Genomic DNA, 14930 nt, shown 5'->3' with positions numbered 1-14930 from the left:
GTCTACCAAAATATTCTTTCTGTCCTCGCAAATCCTAGGAAGGTAAGGAGCCCCGATGACACAATGGATGAATACTGGGATGATAACGAAAGGTCCGGTGGTTCAAACCCACCAACCACTGTTTGGGAGAATGAGGTGGCAGTCTGTCTCTGTCAAGATCTGCAGCCTGAGGAACCCTCTGGGGCAGTTTTGCCCCGTGGGATAGGGCTGCCATAAGTAAGACTCTACTGGACTTTGACAGTGGGTTTAGTCATGGTTAGTGGTTTTTTTTCTTTGTTAATCCCAGCAAGAGTATACCCAATTGTTGTCTCGGGCAGGGGGAGGGGGGATGCTGAGTCATTTATTCATGCTTTTTTATTACCTCTTGGCTTGAATATCACCATTCATTGTTCACAAGCCGCCCGGCTTGTTGACTTTTTAGAAATTACATGTAATCAGTTCTCTTTCAGGTCTGGCTACTGTAATTGGCAGTAGCCACAGAGCAGGGCTGACGGGTCTGCATTTCTGCTGATGTCTCACATTCACGACAAGTTCCACTCTCCACCCTTTCTGGCCTCTGTATTTTCGCTGCCATCTATCTTTTCAAAGGAAGGTGAGGCGAGAACTGCCACCCTGCCCGTGTCCTCTCAGATCCTCTGAAGGGACTAATTATAGCCTGTACCCTTGGCTTTGGGAACAATGAATACCTGGGCAACGTCTTAAAATGAAGATTGCTGGGCCCTATTCCCTTTCAGATGTTTTTGCTAAGTCTTAGGAAGGGCCCAGGAAATTGCATTTTCTAACTGGAACCTCTGTTGATTCTGATATAAGCGGTACTTCCGTTATCGTTTGTTGTTGCTGTTGTTAGTTGCCATTGGGTGGATGCCCCATGCACAGCAGGGTGACTTATCCTCTTGACAGGTTGGAATGGGATGGGAGCATTTCCATGGACTGATTTTCAGATTTCCAGGCCATTTTTTCTTAGCATGTCTTAAGTCTGGAAGTGCCACTGAAACCTACTCAGGAACACAAGTTTCCACTGGCACTTTGGTGCCAGCTGTACATCAGAGGTGTGTTGTCCAGGAATTGAAGCAGGCACTGAGCCCCCACTGCCCTCGGATTACACTTGAGGAGCTCTTACTTTGAGGAAGGACTAGAAAAAAGGAAGAAAATCCAATAGAAGTAGAACTTTTAAAGCGTGAGAAAAAGAGAGCAGCCTTTAACCTCTTTTCTGTGATGTAAGGGGAATACACTGTGATACTTGGAACAATATGATCGTAGGGTAGTTTTTTTTCTGGCAGTGATTACGCTCTGTCCTACAAAGAGGATCTGTTCAAAGAATGATGAAAGGGAAAGGGAATGTTTAGAAAGGTTTGAATCTGATAAGCACCAATCATCTTGAGAAAGCTCACAATAATTTACTAAGTCAAGGAAAGCATGTGAGTGCTGATTTTGAAGAAAGGAAAGAAAAAAAGGTACATTCCTGAAGCAAGCATTTGAGAGTGGCTTAAAGATGAAGAGGAGAGATGAGCTCTTTCCCAGAAGTTCTGGTTATTCTGGTTATAGATTTAAGAGCGTATTATTAAAGTATAACCTAGTAGATGTCTTAGAATAGTTCTAATTCAAAATATTTCGCATTTTCTTTCCCCTCCCCTTTTATCCACATTTTCTTTATAATATATGTCTGGTTTGCTCTAGTTTTCAGTTGAGATGTGATGTATTTATAAGAGTACATTCACCTGGCAGGGCTGGATAGGACAGAGGCTGTACACTGGTACATATGAGGGCTGGAGGTACAGGGAATCCAGGGTGGATGATACCTTCAGGACCAAGGGTGTGAGGGACGATGCTGGGAGAGTGGAGGGTGAGTGGGTTGGAAAGGGGGAACTGATTACAAGGATCCACATGTGACCTTTTCCCTGGGAGAGGGACAGCAGAGAAGGGGGGAAGGGAGACTCCGGATAGGGCAAGATATGACAAAATAACGAGGTATAAATTACCAAGGGCACATGAGGGAGGGGCGAAAGGGGAGGGAGGGGAAAAAAGAGGACCTGATGCAAGGGGCTTAAGTGGAGAGCAAATGCCTTGAGAATGATTGGGGCAGGGAATGTATGGATGTGCTTTATACAATTGATGTATGTATATGTATGGATGGCGATAAGAGTTGTATGAGTCCCTAATAAAAGGTAAAAAAAGAAAAGAAAAAAAAGAGTACATTCAAACAGTTCTAATTCATGAAAGAAATCCACTGCCATCCTCATCAATTATATTTCATAGCCATCCTATAGGACACAGCAAAACTGCTCCTTTGGCTCTAAATCTTTTTGGAAGAAAGACAGCCTCATCTTTCTCCCTCAGAGCAGTTGTTGAGTTTGAACTGCTAACCTTGTGGATAGCAGCCTAATACAGAACACCCTGCACCAGAAGGAACTGGAATTCTCTTATTGTTTTTGAATGTTTCTGTGTGTGTCAATTGTAGATGCTCTTATTTCCCTAGAAGAACTTTCTTCAAGGAATTTTAGTGGAATAAAGATGTGGACAAAACAAATCATAACAATAAAAATGACAGGGCAGTGGTTCTCAGCCTTCCTAACGCCGTGACCCCTTAATACAGTTCCTCATGTTGTGGTAACCCACAACCATAAAATTATTTTCGTTGTTACTTCATAACTGTAATTTTGCTACTGTTGCGAATCTGGTGACTCCCGTGAAAGGGTTGTTTGGCACCCAAAGGGGTCGTGACCCACAGGTTGAGAACCACTGACTTAGGGGAATTACTTGTAAAATAATGAGCCTCACCAGCATATGTTGGATACATTTATCTCCTTACTCTAACAGTATTTACTTCTAAGTATTCTTGTTCCATACACACATGCCAGGCACGGCACCGTGGAAGCTCTCGTCACTGTAGTACCATTAACCAGTGTGCCCGCCTGCTCCTTCTCTCCTTCCCCTCATCACCTCTCCTTGCTCCTTTGTCCCTGAGCTCCTTTTACTCACCGTCTTTCCTGCTTCTCTCTCTCCCATTTACTTTCTCAGGAATGCTTCAGCATCTCAGGTATCTTGCCCATCTGCCCACAAGACCGCATAGAATCTTCATATCTGCACTGTGAGTGGTTAGTATCCTCATTATTATTGTATGACCGTGTCCACCACACCCTCTCATTGCACTGGGGAGAGACCAAGTAAGTTTGCTTCGTAGATAGATCACTTACAGCTCAGAGAGAATCCAAGGACTGCTGCCAGATGGTGGTGGAGCCTCCAACACTAGCTTCTCTCTTTAACTCTGGGATCCAAGGCTTCTGCCCTGCACTAAGAATTGAAGGCTACACTCAGGATGGACACCCTTCATTTCAGGTCACCTATTTCCTTGTGTTTTTTAAACTGTACACTTGGTAGATCTCTTTTTTTATGAGCCTCCTAATATTTATAAATACCCTTTTTTAGAGTGTCTTTCTATACTTTCTGATAATCCATAGATTGTTTATCATAGTTGTGGAGGTTTCCAAAGAATACCAGTATTGTATTTGCTGAAAGCAAGTTTAAATGTTCTTAATGAGAAGCATAACTTAAGTAGCCATTCGAGTGCAGATTAAAAAAAATAGCTTATACATTTTCAGTGGGAGTATTTTAACTTCAAGTGCCCACTTTGGGATTTAACTCAGAAAAAAAATAAGGGTTAAAAAATATTACTCAAGCTGATTTTGGGTCCTTTGCATAAGTTGTTAAGGGGGAACTGTGTTGAAGAACTTATTGTATAAGGCTTATCATTAAAGTATCATATAGATAGCTAGCCGATGCTATTTTTAGATATACATATTATTTGAATAGAAAATGTACATAGATTGACTTACATTTTTATGGTATGTTAGTGGTTTGTATTATTCCTATCATTCGATGTTGGGAGGAAGATCACTTTCTACTACCATAAAGAGAGAGGGTCTTAGCATCTCAAAGGGGCAGCTCTGCCCTGCCCTGTCAGGTGTGGCTCTGAGTCAGAATCGACTCAATGGCAGTGAGTATTGGTAGGTGACACAGAGTATTGTTAAATTATACTTTTTAGTACATATTTAAACCTTTAATACCTATTTCCTTTTTCTTAGGTTTCTTTTTTTTCCTTATGATTCTTAAGCAGCTGAAAAACATTTGGTTAGTCAATGAAGTTTGTGTTGAAAAGTCCTAGCTTCTCCTAAGAAAAATCAGAACAAAGATATTGAAATTTACTTCATCTTTGGATAAAAGTTATATCTTGGAAAATACCTATATCTGCTTCCCAATAGAATGTATTCTGTTTGTAAACTACATATTTTGAAAGCAAAATCCATTACTAAACCCAGGGTTTTTATTGTAATTCTTAAAGGAGAAGAAAATGACTCCAGGAAGATAAGGCCATTGATTCTTCAAGCAGGGAAAGGAGGAAAATGCGAGTCTTCCTATTGGAAGGAGAAGAGCGAGGCCCTAGGGAACTCCAGTTACAGTCTCGGAGACCCCGGGTTGGGGGGTGGGGGGTCGCTATGATCGAGCATTGACTCCGTGGCAGTGAGTTTGGTGGCTTTGAGGGAACTCAACTCGTGGTGGTGGCATGTGTGTCAGAGTGGCACTGTGCCCCACAGGGATTGTCAGGTCTGCACCAGACCTTTTTCTGAAGGACCTGTGGTTGGACTTGAACTCCCAGCCTTTGGGTTAACAGCCAAAGGCTTTAACTATTTGTATCTCTGGAGATGGAGTGGGTCCCTCGTTGGACTGCTAACCACAAAACTGCTAGCTGTTGTGTAGGAGAAAGATGGGGTGTCCCTACATTCAAGAGTTGCAGCCTCAGAAACCCACAGTGCCAGTCTATCCTAAAGGCTCACCGTGAGTTGGATTCGACCAGATGGCAGTGAGTTTGATTTTGGTTTTTGTTTGAGGGACTCCTTTAGGGAATGGGTGGTGGTGTGACACCTTTAGGAAATCGGGTTCATTCCCACTCCTGGTGACCCTGTAGGACAGAGCAGACCTGGCCCCATCGGGTTTCCAAGGCTGTAACTTTTACAGATGGCGACTGCCACGTCTTTCTTCCCTGGAGGGGCTGGTGGGTTTCATCTTGGAGTTGGCAACCGAATGCTGAACCCTGGCGGCACCAGGGTTTCTTCCTAGAGAATGTAGACGTAGGGAGATGCCCTAAGTCCAAGGTTTTAGTAGGCAGTGCAAAGATCAAAGCACCAACTTCTGCTATTCCCAATCCGCCATATGCACCACCATCTTCAGTGGGTTAATGTAATCCAAGGGTCCTCAAACTTTTTAAACAGGGGACCAGTTCACTGTCCCTCAGACCCATTGGAGGGCTAGACTATAGTTTTAAAAAAACCTATGAACAAATTCCTATGCACACTGCACATATCTTATTTTGAAGTAAAAAAACAAACGGGGTAAAAATGCCCTGCGGCGGTCCAGTTAAATGTCCTTGGAGGGCCGCATGTGGCCCTGAGGCCATAGTTTGAGGACACCTGGAAATTCAATGCCTTTCACATTTCAGGAACATTTGCCACGCCCAGCAGTAGCAATATTGTTTTTAAAAAAATCACTCAATCTCTCTTGGTTCTCCACTTGAACTCTGTAACATTAGCAACATCTGAAGGGGCCTTAACAAAACACCTTGGAGAAGGCGGGTACCCAACTAGGGTTGCTCCTTCACAGTAATAGGAAGTTAATTATGTGGGATTTACTCACCTGATCCACACAGGTGATCCTACTGCAGTGCACCATTGGAAATCCCACACCCTTTTCTGCCCTAGAGGAAAATTCTTTCCTGATCCTAGATTCGTGCTCAGTTTAATCTTGGGCATGTGAGAATGAGTCACCATGGTTAAGTATGTAATCCCAAATTTATACCTTCCTTTACAACCCACCTCTGATTTTCCAAACTTAAAGTACTGGATTCTGATCTCCTGCACAAGGTCGGGTGAGTTGAGGACTAATTGAAGGACTGGGAAGTGTCGAGTGTTTTTGGGAACCAGAACTTTGGCAGTGAAACTGATGACCTAACTTGTGAAATCCAGAGTGTGTGAGGAAGGGCTGTGTGGATGAAGCAGGGAGAAAGAGGAATGAGCAGTCAAGAGAGTCTAGCTTTTGTGGCGGGATTTTTGAGATTTTTAGAAGATGTGTACACCAAAATTAGGAACCAGTTTTGTCTTACCATTGTCTTACACAAAAGAAGTATTATGCTTAGTATTGGGCTAAAGAGGAATCAGCGGTTAAAATAACTGAGTTCTGGTAGTGATTCCAGTGTTTTATAGACCATACTTAGCTGCCACGTCCAAATCTTTACGTGTCGAATCAAAAATAGTTCACTGGGAAACGATTTGAAAAGGATTTAAAAAAATTATCTTGGGAATTTGAAGGGAGTGTGCTTTGCATGCAGTACTTGAAGAATGCAAATTCTTAATGCTCCTGTGGTGGAGCTGATAGAAGAATGGGGGAGTGACTTGAACCTCAGAAGGAAAGCCTGTGTTTATTATTAAACAGAGCATACAGTTCCCCCTCCTAAATGTTTATTTTACTTTGGCCGATGTTCAGCCACCAGTCAGCAATCTCACTTAGCAAGTGTTTGGCACACCTGTTTTAACCTGCACAGGTTCAGTTCCCACAAAGAAAGGGAGGGTGTGGCTAAGTGATGCAAGTGCCACGTTAGCCTCATTAACATATTGTGAATAATTCTATGTAAATCGTTGCCAGCTAAGCCAGGCCATTTGGAGGCCTGCCATATGAGCCATGGGATTTGCTGAGGGGACCGGGGAGATTTAAGCCCGTAAAATTTGTACTTCCCTTTCTTGGAGGAGAAAGCTTTATCAGAAGATCCTGTAGGATGTTCTCCTCGCCCTCGCTTACTGAACACTCGAAAAACATGCTTTTAAATCTTTGCCTGTGAATGGGTCAAGTTTTACAGAGTAGACCATCAGTTTTACATTGGACAGTTCCTAGGCATTTCGTTTCAAACTCACTCGTTGCGGAGCCCCTCAAAGTACCATCACTCTTCCCACTTCCTCCTTGTGCTTCCTGCTTCCATTCTCTCTGGTAAGAACTCTGTCCTCGCTACCTGCTGCCCTTTCCGTCTTCTGCGGTTGAGTCATTGGACGTGGAGATGAGTTCAGGTCCAGACCTGAAGGTGACGGAGGGTGCCTCTGCCTGACCCACACACCTGGACTCTTTCATGATTGCAACTTTGAGAACAACTGTAATTCTACAGGAATTCCAGCTCTTATCTTTCCATCACCTTTCTATAAAGTGTGTGTGTGTGTGTGTGTGTGTGTGTGTGTGAAGGGCATGTCTGAGAAACAGCTTTAGTACCCTATCCTGGATGAATTTGAGTTTGTGTTTGTAGGATTGGTCCCCAAGCCCTCACTGACTACAAGTGTATCATGAGAACACCGCGATGGTTGGAACTGGATGGACAAGCTAGACAAGGGCGTATGTGGAGTCAATTCCTGCCGAGTGGATGTTCGGGTCGTGACGGTGGCAGCATGGTTCCACTCTGTCCAGTAGAGAAACTGTCTTTGCAGGACTTCAGTTTTGTGGCCTGAATCTGTATCTGTCTAGAAATGCTTTTTTGGCTAGTCATCAACACTGTCTTTCAGCCCTCAGCTGTCTGGCTGAAACCACAGCGAGGGGCTCTGAAACCAGGCAAAGGTTCTCACAAACATTTTTGGTGTACAGGACCTTATGGGTGAAAAGATGGGGCAGCGTACGCTTAATGCTCTGATCCTTATTCTTTTTTGTGTGCGGGTAAGTCAGAGTATCACCAGGTAAATTCATGCAAAAATCACTCACTGTGATTTTTTTTCTGCCTATGTTTACCCATTGTGGTGAAGGATGGTGAGATAGTTAAGGTTTATTGTTCCAACCTGGCCAATAAACACATGTGGGATTAATTGAAGGGTGGAGAGATTAAATGGCTCAGTGAGCCTTGCCTTTCTAGTTCTTGGGTCTCTTGCTTTTTTGATGGTCGAACCAGGGTGCAGCTGGCTTAGCCAGTTCCCTGCTTCAGCTGGCAAGGCTGACTTCCTGCAAGACATCCCTGAGGAGAAGCCACCTGGACCTACCCCAATGCAGCCCTGGGTGCTGGAGCAGCCGTGTGGAGACCCCTGCCAGCACTGAGATGCTTACAGTTTCACTGATAAAGCTTTCCTCCTGCAGTCGGAATCATTGCGTGTGTTTTGTGAGATGGAGGAGGACTTTGTGGATTGCTGTTGGACAAATGGGTTAATGTTGGACTTATGGGCTTGGCCAGCACTGGGTTGGGATGCTTTCCTAAGGTATACTTTCCCTTTATAGAAAACACCCTTATACATATGAGTTTCTGTGGATTTGTTTCCCTGGTTTACCCAGATTAGCACAGATGGATAGGGACGGGAGTGCAGTGAGGTGGCAGCATTTGACTCTAGAAATCGGCACCAGCTGTGGATGGTGGTCATGGTCACAGTGTGGTCATGTCCACACTTCTGGCTGCATCCTATCCCTGCCTCGTGCTCACTGTTTGGAAATGGAAAGGTACTGTGGGTGAACTCTCACTGCTGTCAACGATTTAGAAATAATAAGTTAAAACATGGCAGTCCTTACTATTTCCAGGTCTTTGCCAGTCAGCAGTGGGGTGGTCAGAAGAGATTGTTTTCCTCTACCGTAGGGCTTCCTTTTTACCCCCTACTTTTTTCTTTTCTTTTTTTATTAGTATTTTTTTAAAAAATCATTTTATGGGGGAGCTCATACAATGCTTATCACAATCCATACATACCCTACTTTTTTTTCAAAAGTGGTTAACATTTATTATTTTCAGATAAGAAATATGGAGTTTTAGAAACAGGACAGAACCAGTGTGATTATCCAAACCAAACTCACTGCCATCAAGTCAACTTTGACTGGTAGCGGCCCTATAGGACAGGGTAGAACTGTTCCTGTGGGTTTCGGAGATGCTAACTCTTTATAGGCGTAAGAAGCCTCATCTTTTTCTCTCAGAGCAGCTAGTGGTTTCAAACCAGCAACCTTATGAGTAGCATCCCAACACATAACCACTACACCATAATCAGGGCTCCTTGTGATTATAGCTATTAAAAATTAAAAAAAAAACAAAACTTTAACATTGAGAACTCTAGCACATTGAACACATGTTTTAATGACCATACATATATATATTTTACATACCTGTTGTGTGTATGAAGTACATATTAGATGTATTTCTAAATTTCTTGATTGGAATTACTAAACTCCGACTTGCTTTTGTTCCTCCTGGGAAGAGTCTCAGAAAACCCGCTGGTATAGTTTCTACTCCCTCCTCTAGGGTCACTATGAGTCGATGATGTTTCTGGTAGCCTATTCAGTTACACATTATGCAAGGTTAACGGTTAAACCTGCCACCTGCCATTGGTTTTGAAGGAGAAAGATGAGATTTTCTGCTCCTATAAATATTTACCATCTTGGAAATCCAACAGGGGCAGTTGTAGTCTGTTCTTTTAGGGTTGATTTGAGTCAGAATCAGCTGCATGGCAGGGATTCCCAAGGTGGTTGAATTCCCACGATTTCCTTAGCGTTGTCTCAATATTTTATGCAATTGTCTTGTTTCTAGGACCACCAGCCACTCTTTGCTAATTGTATGCAATTTGGATTCTTCATCTCCCTTTCCTCCTCACTGATGTGTAACTACTTAAGAGTACAATTTAGAGATAATAATCTTCATGAAGCAATGTAGAATTCATGGATATCTTTGATTTGTGTTTTCCCCCTTTATTATGAAATGCTAAATACTTGTGGTTGATTGTGTCAGCTTCTGTCTTACTGGAATATGTATGAAATTTTGTCAGTCTCACTATTTACTACATCCTCAACATCTTGTGATGGTAAATATAAAATCAGCCGTTCAGACAAGTACAGGCATGAAACGGAAACAATTTATTCAAATCATAAAGCAACACTCATCACCAACCCTCGTTCTGGCACAAGGCCCACTTTTAAGCTGATAGCATGACTTCCTGTGGGAAGAAATGACTGATAATCTCTTTAGAATATGTTAGTATTTTTATATCCAAATGAGTTACTCAGTGGATAGACTTCTATTTGGGAGAGAAGGGGGAAAAAAGAACTAAAGGAAGTTTAAATATTGACTTTTCTGTCCCTTTTAATTAATTTTAGGACCTTACTAGAGGATAGTTGTAGAGACACAGAAAATAGCCAGTTGGTTTTGTGCTCTACGTTTTAGTTATAAAGTGGTGGAAGAAGAGGCTGCTTTCAGGTGTACTGAGATTTAGCTCATTTAACTGTTGTTTCAGCTTGTGCTGGGCTCGTTTACATATTGTATAAGGCACACTGGCTTGTCTCGTTTGGTAGGTTTGTAATAAACTTTGGAGCTAAATAGATGTGTGATAACATTCTTAATGGCATTCGAATTTCCCCAGTGTTTTGAGGAGTGAAGTCATAAACAGACGGCCCCAGCTGTCAGGTGCTCTGAGTTTGGCCTCCCTAGGGGTCATTTCTGTGTTCTCTTGGGTAGCAGGAAACCCCCAGCTGTCAGGTGCTCTGAATTTGGCTTCCATACAGGTCATTTCTGTGTTCTCTTGAGTAGCAGGAAACGAACATGAAATCATCGTCAAGGATGGCCAGATAACTCCTTTATCCACACACCATGTCTGATAAGGACAATAGATCTTAAACAAGGCCTTCAATGAGTTGTGGATGTTAGCTAGAAGCCTACAAGCAAAACTGGGTGGAATGTTTTCATCTGTCTCCATAGGAAGGAGGAAGGTATCTAAAAACCTAAACCCAACCCAGCCCATTACTGTGGAGCATAGTCCACCTCCTGGTGACTCTGTGTGTTAGTCCGGGTAAAATAGAGAAACAAATCCATAGACATTCATAGGTGTATAAGAAAGAGGTTTATATACAACAGCAGTTGAATATTGAGAAAACCTCCCAGCCCAGTTCAGATCAAGTCCATAAGTCTGATATTAGTCCATATATCCGATACCAAGCTATAAAGCCCTCTTCAGAGTCACAAAACACATGCAATGATGCCGAATGCAGGACAATCACAGGCCAGTGGGTACAAAGTTTTGTGGATCCAGTGGCAGTAGAAGCATCTCAGTGCTGGCAGGGTCTCCACATGGTTTCTCTAGTTCCCAGGGTATGGGGTCTATCAGCGTAGTGCCATGTGTCTTGTCCGTAGAGCATCTCTCAGGGAGTGCGCAGAGAAAGAAAGAGTCTCTTGCCTCCAAGGAGGAAATACAGGGATTCCCAGAATCTTCAGGGGAAAGCCATGCCCACCCAGAGGCCTCATTGGTTATAAACCATTGGACAGACTAGACTCCACCCCTTCCCTCTGAATCCTCTCAAGTCCCAAGTTGACACCGGATTGTGTAACTACCACACTCTCTTCATGGGGTTTCTTGGCCATCAACTTGACAGACGCAGGCCTCAGCCCTTTCTTTCCGCTGCATGGTGGGGGAAGCTGCAGACCACTAGCTTTTTAGTCAGGTAGGGAGCAGAAAGCATTCTCCTATTCTGGGACCTTGGGAGGTCGCTAGACGAGTCCTGTTTGCCTCAGGTCCTTGGGTGGCGCAGATAGTTAAGTGCTCTACTAGGCCTCGGAAGGAAAAAGTGGTGGTCTTCTTCTGAGTCGTGTCCTTGAAAGCCCCGTGGAGCGATTGGACTCGGCAGCACACGTGAAGTCGCCGTGAGTTGAAATCCACTCTTTGACAGCACCTTGTCCTGTCATTGCCCTCCTGCCTCAGCGAGTAAGGAGAAAAGCTTTCTCTGTGGCTTTGTGATGAGCATTCTTGATGGCCGTGGTGCAGAACTCGCCCCTCTGAAACGGGTTTCCCTGAGCAGCAGGGAATCGACATGAAACCATAGGAAAGCCTGCCCAGATGACTCTTCCTCCATCCAGAGTCTGTGACTCACTGCCATGGATCTTGACTCACTCACTACCATGTCCCATAGGCTCACGATAGGATTGCCCCGTGGATTTCTGAGACTTCTTGGGAGTAGACAGCTTTGTTTTTCAATTGGGGAGTGACTGGTGGATTTGAATCACTGGCCTTGTGGTTAGTAACTCACTGTGTAACTCACGGTGCCACCAGGACTCCTTGGGTAGGATGATTGGATTTGTCAAAGCACTCGTTTTGCTTGTCTGTAGATCTGAGAAAAGGTGTGCCTTGTTGATCTGTGGGTGCCCTCAACCCTCTGTAGGGTGCGTTTGTCCTTGTATCACTCCTATCCCTGCTAGAAACTGGGATGTAATGGTAAATGTTGAAGACTTGTGGGAAACACATTTATATACAGGGCTTCTTTGAGATTTGTAGAGCTGTCCAGTATCAAAGGATGTTCTTAAATTTACCATGATGATGTTGCCCTACCCTGCTCCCCTCCATCACTACTCAAGTCTCTCAGCTCCCCACTCCACTAAGACTCCCTGCCTTTTACTCAGTTGCAACTCATAGTCATGATACAGGATCTCCAAAGCTATAAATCTGTACTGGAACAGATATCCTCATCTTTCTCCCAAGGAGCAGCTGGTGGGTTTGAACAACCAACCTTGTGGTTAACAGTCTAATGCTTTCCTAACAGTGCTACTAGGGCTCCTTCAGCCTTAGTACTACAAGCTTAGACTATACGATGCAAAGATACTGGGGGGTCCCCAGTTTAGAATATCTCAATTTAACAGTAACCTAAAATTTTCCCTTGAGTCACTTTTAGCTCAAAATAATCCTAAAAGGGTTTCTTATTTCTTTAGGGCAGGCAGCTTGCAGCTTGTTTGATTCTTTTATTGTATGTCTTTGGTTTATAATTATTTTAGAAAGAAGAGGAAATCGCTCTTGAATGAACATTGCACGAAACTGTATGGCCTTGTGCAGATGGCCTAGTTCATATGTATCCTAGCTTAAAGACAGAGCTTCCTGAGTAGATTCACCACTCTGACACAGTCTGAAATAATGTGAGAGAGAATAATCTCATTTAACACTAATTTTTAAAAATCAGAACTAAGATGTTTTTCCAAAAGCGCACATTCTTTTTTCTCCAGCAGTAGTTTTTGCTCTTTTAAGTTTGCTTTTATTTTTTGGCAATCCAAAAATCATTTTTCCCTGCAGCCACTCCTCACTTAAAACCTGGTTAGAAGAACACACAAACAAGCAAACCTGGTTAGGTCCCAAAGACCAGGTTATTATGCAAAAGTTGGCATTATGCAGACATCACACACAAATGGAAGATGGCTACATCAATCCTTAACCTCTAGACCACTGGGAAATCTGGCCCACGTTAACACATAGCCTCAGTCATCACCTCTCCCTATTACTCCTACCTTACATACCAGCATGTGCTGTTAGTATGCAAAATAGTCAGTAGATTTTGTTGGTTGTTTTTAGAGTTTGTACTATTGCAGATAGTGTTGATAATGAGATAGCTAATAAGTAAGGAGCAGGTACAGTCTGGTTTCTAGGTGCTGGCATTTGGGAAGCTTCAAAAGTCCATCTCCATGGACTACATTCTTTTCAGTGGACAACGCTTAGTATTTATAACCAGAAGATTGTGAGGCCTTTCTAGGAGTAAAGTTAGGGTTAGGATCAGGAATGCTACTTGGACATTATACAACTAGTTGGGGGCCGGGGAAGAATGAAGAAGTGACAACACACACTCTCTTCCTGTAAGTTCCCTTTCCCCTAATCTTTGCCATCGTGCTAAAAAAGTTTTCTTGTCAGTAAATTTTTTTCCTCGGAATTCTGCTTGCTGCTAATAATTTGTTTTTCTGTGCCAAAGTTTTCATGTGATTTCTGTAGCAATGTGGGTTTCAGAGAAAATATTTTTGTTTAAAGTACAGTGCTAGGAGTTATTGGCAGTAAGCCAAAAGGAAAATTTAACAAGGACTTCTATGGAATCTAGTTAGAGTGACAGTAGAAATTAGGTGTATTATCTGTGGTGATTGAAGCTATTCTAGAATAATTTAACTGTTCCATCCAAATGAAGTATGAGTGCTTATTTCCAGTTTTTAAAGTTACATTTTTCAGTGCCTGCCTGGTCTTTCTCCCCAGGATGTATATATATTTTTTCAATTCCTTATTTCATTGCTTTTTTTCTTTTTTCAACATTGTATTAGGGGCTCATACAACTCTTATCACAATCCATACATATACATACATCAATTGTATAAAGCACATCTGTACATTCTTTGCCCTAATCATTTTCAAAGCATTTGCTCTCCACTTAAGCCCTTTGCATCAGATCCTCTTTTCCCCCCTCCATCCCCGTTCCCCCCTCCCCCATGAGCCCTTGATCATTTATAAATTATTATTTTGTCATATCTTGCCCTATCCGGAGTCTCCCTTCACCCCCCTTTCTGTTGTCCGTCCCCCAGGGAGGAGGTCACATGTAGATCCTTGTAATCGGTTCCCCCTTTCTAAACCACTCACCCTCTACCCTCTCAGTATCGCCCCTCACCCCCTGGCCCAGGACATATATTGTTAGGACTTCTTTAGCAGATGAACACAGATTGAACCGAACCCACTGCCATTGAGTTGCTTGTGACTCAGAGTGACCTTTTAGAGACCGACTAGAACTGCTCCTGGGGGGGTTTTGGATTGTATATCGTTGTGGGAGCAGAATGTGTCACCGTTCTCTTGAAGAGCAGCTTGTGGGTTTGAACATCCAACCTTGCAGTTAGCTGTTCAACACTTAACCTACAGTGCAAAGAGGACCGCAGAAGAATGGATGCGTTTACAAAGTAGCAGAATGGAATGAGCACCACAGTTTATTGAAATAATTAAACAGGGAGCTAAAATTCACCGTCTTTGGAGAGAGCCATTGAACTTCCTGAATGATGGGAAAGCTTGCCCAGGTGCATGTGAGAAAGTACTACTTTTCAGGGACTTGCCACTGTTTTCCTGTATACAGTCTGAAAGGAAAAATAAATACCTGTTAGATACTGTTAAATCAGC

The 14930-nt window shown here is 43.1% G+C and overlaps 1 protein-coding gene across 4 annotated transcripts in view; it reads left to right on the top strand.

The window, feature by feature from the left end:
- GAB1 (GRB2 associated binding protein 1) overlaps positions 1–14930 on the top strand; it is a 151154-nt gene that overhangs the window by 17522 nt on the left and 118702 nt on the right. For 2 of the 4 annotated variants that reach the window (XM_075543749.1, XM_075543747.1), the window contains exon 1: positions 3208–3336. The exons of the other annotated variants lie outside the window; for them this stretch is intronic. In XM_075543749.1, the coding sequence (XP_075399864.1) occupies positions 3226–3336 (111 nt within the window). In that variant the 5' untranslated portion in view covers positions 3208–3225. Of the gene's footprint in view, positions 1–3207; positions 3337–14930 lie in introns of those variants that run through there. 4 annotated transcript variants of the gene reach the window in all.

The sequence above is a fragment of the Tenrec ecaudatus genome, chromosome 3 (genome assembly GCF_050624435.1).
Source record: "Tenrec ecaudatus isolate mTenEca1 chromosome 3, mTenEca1.hap1, whole genome shotgun sequence".
Lineage (NCBI taxonomy): Eukaryota > Metazoa > Chordata > Mammalia > Afrosoricida > Tenrecidae > Tenrec > Tenrec ecaudatus.
This window is presented reverse-complemented; position numbering and strand designations above follow the sequence as displayed.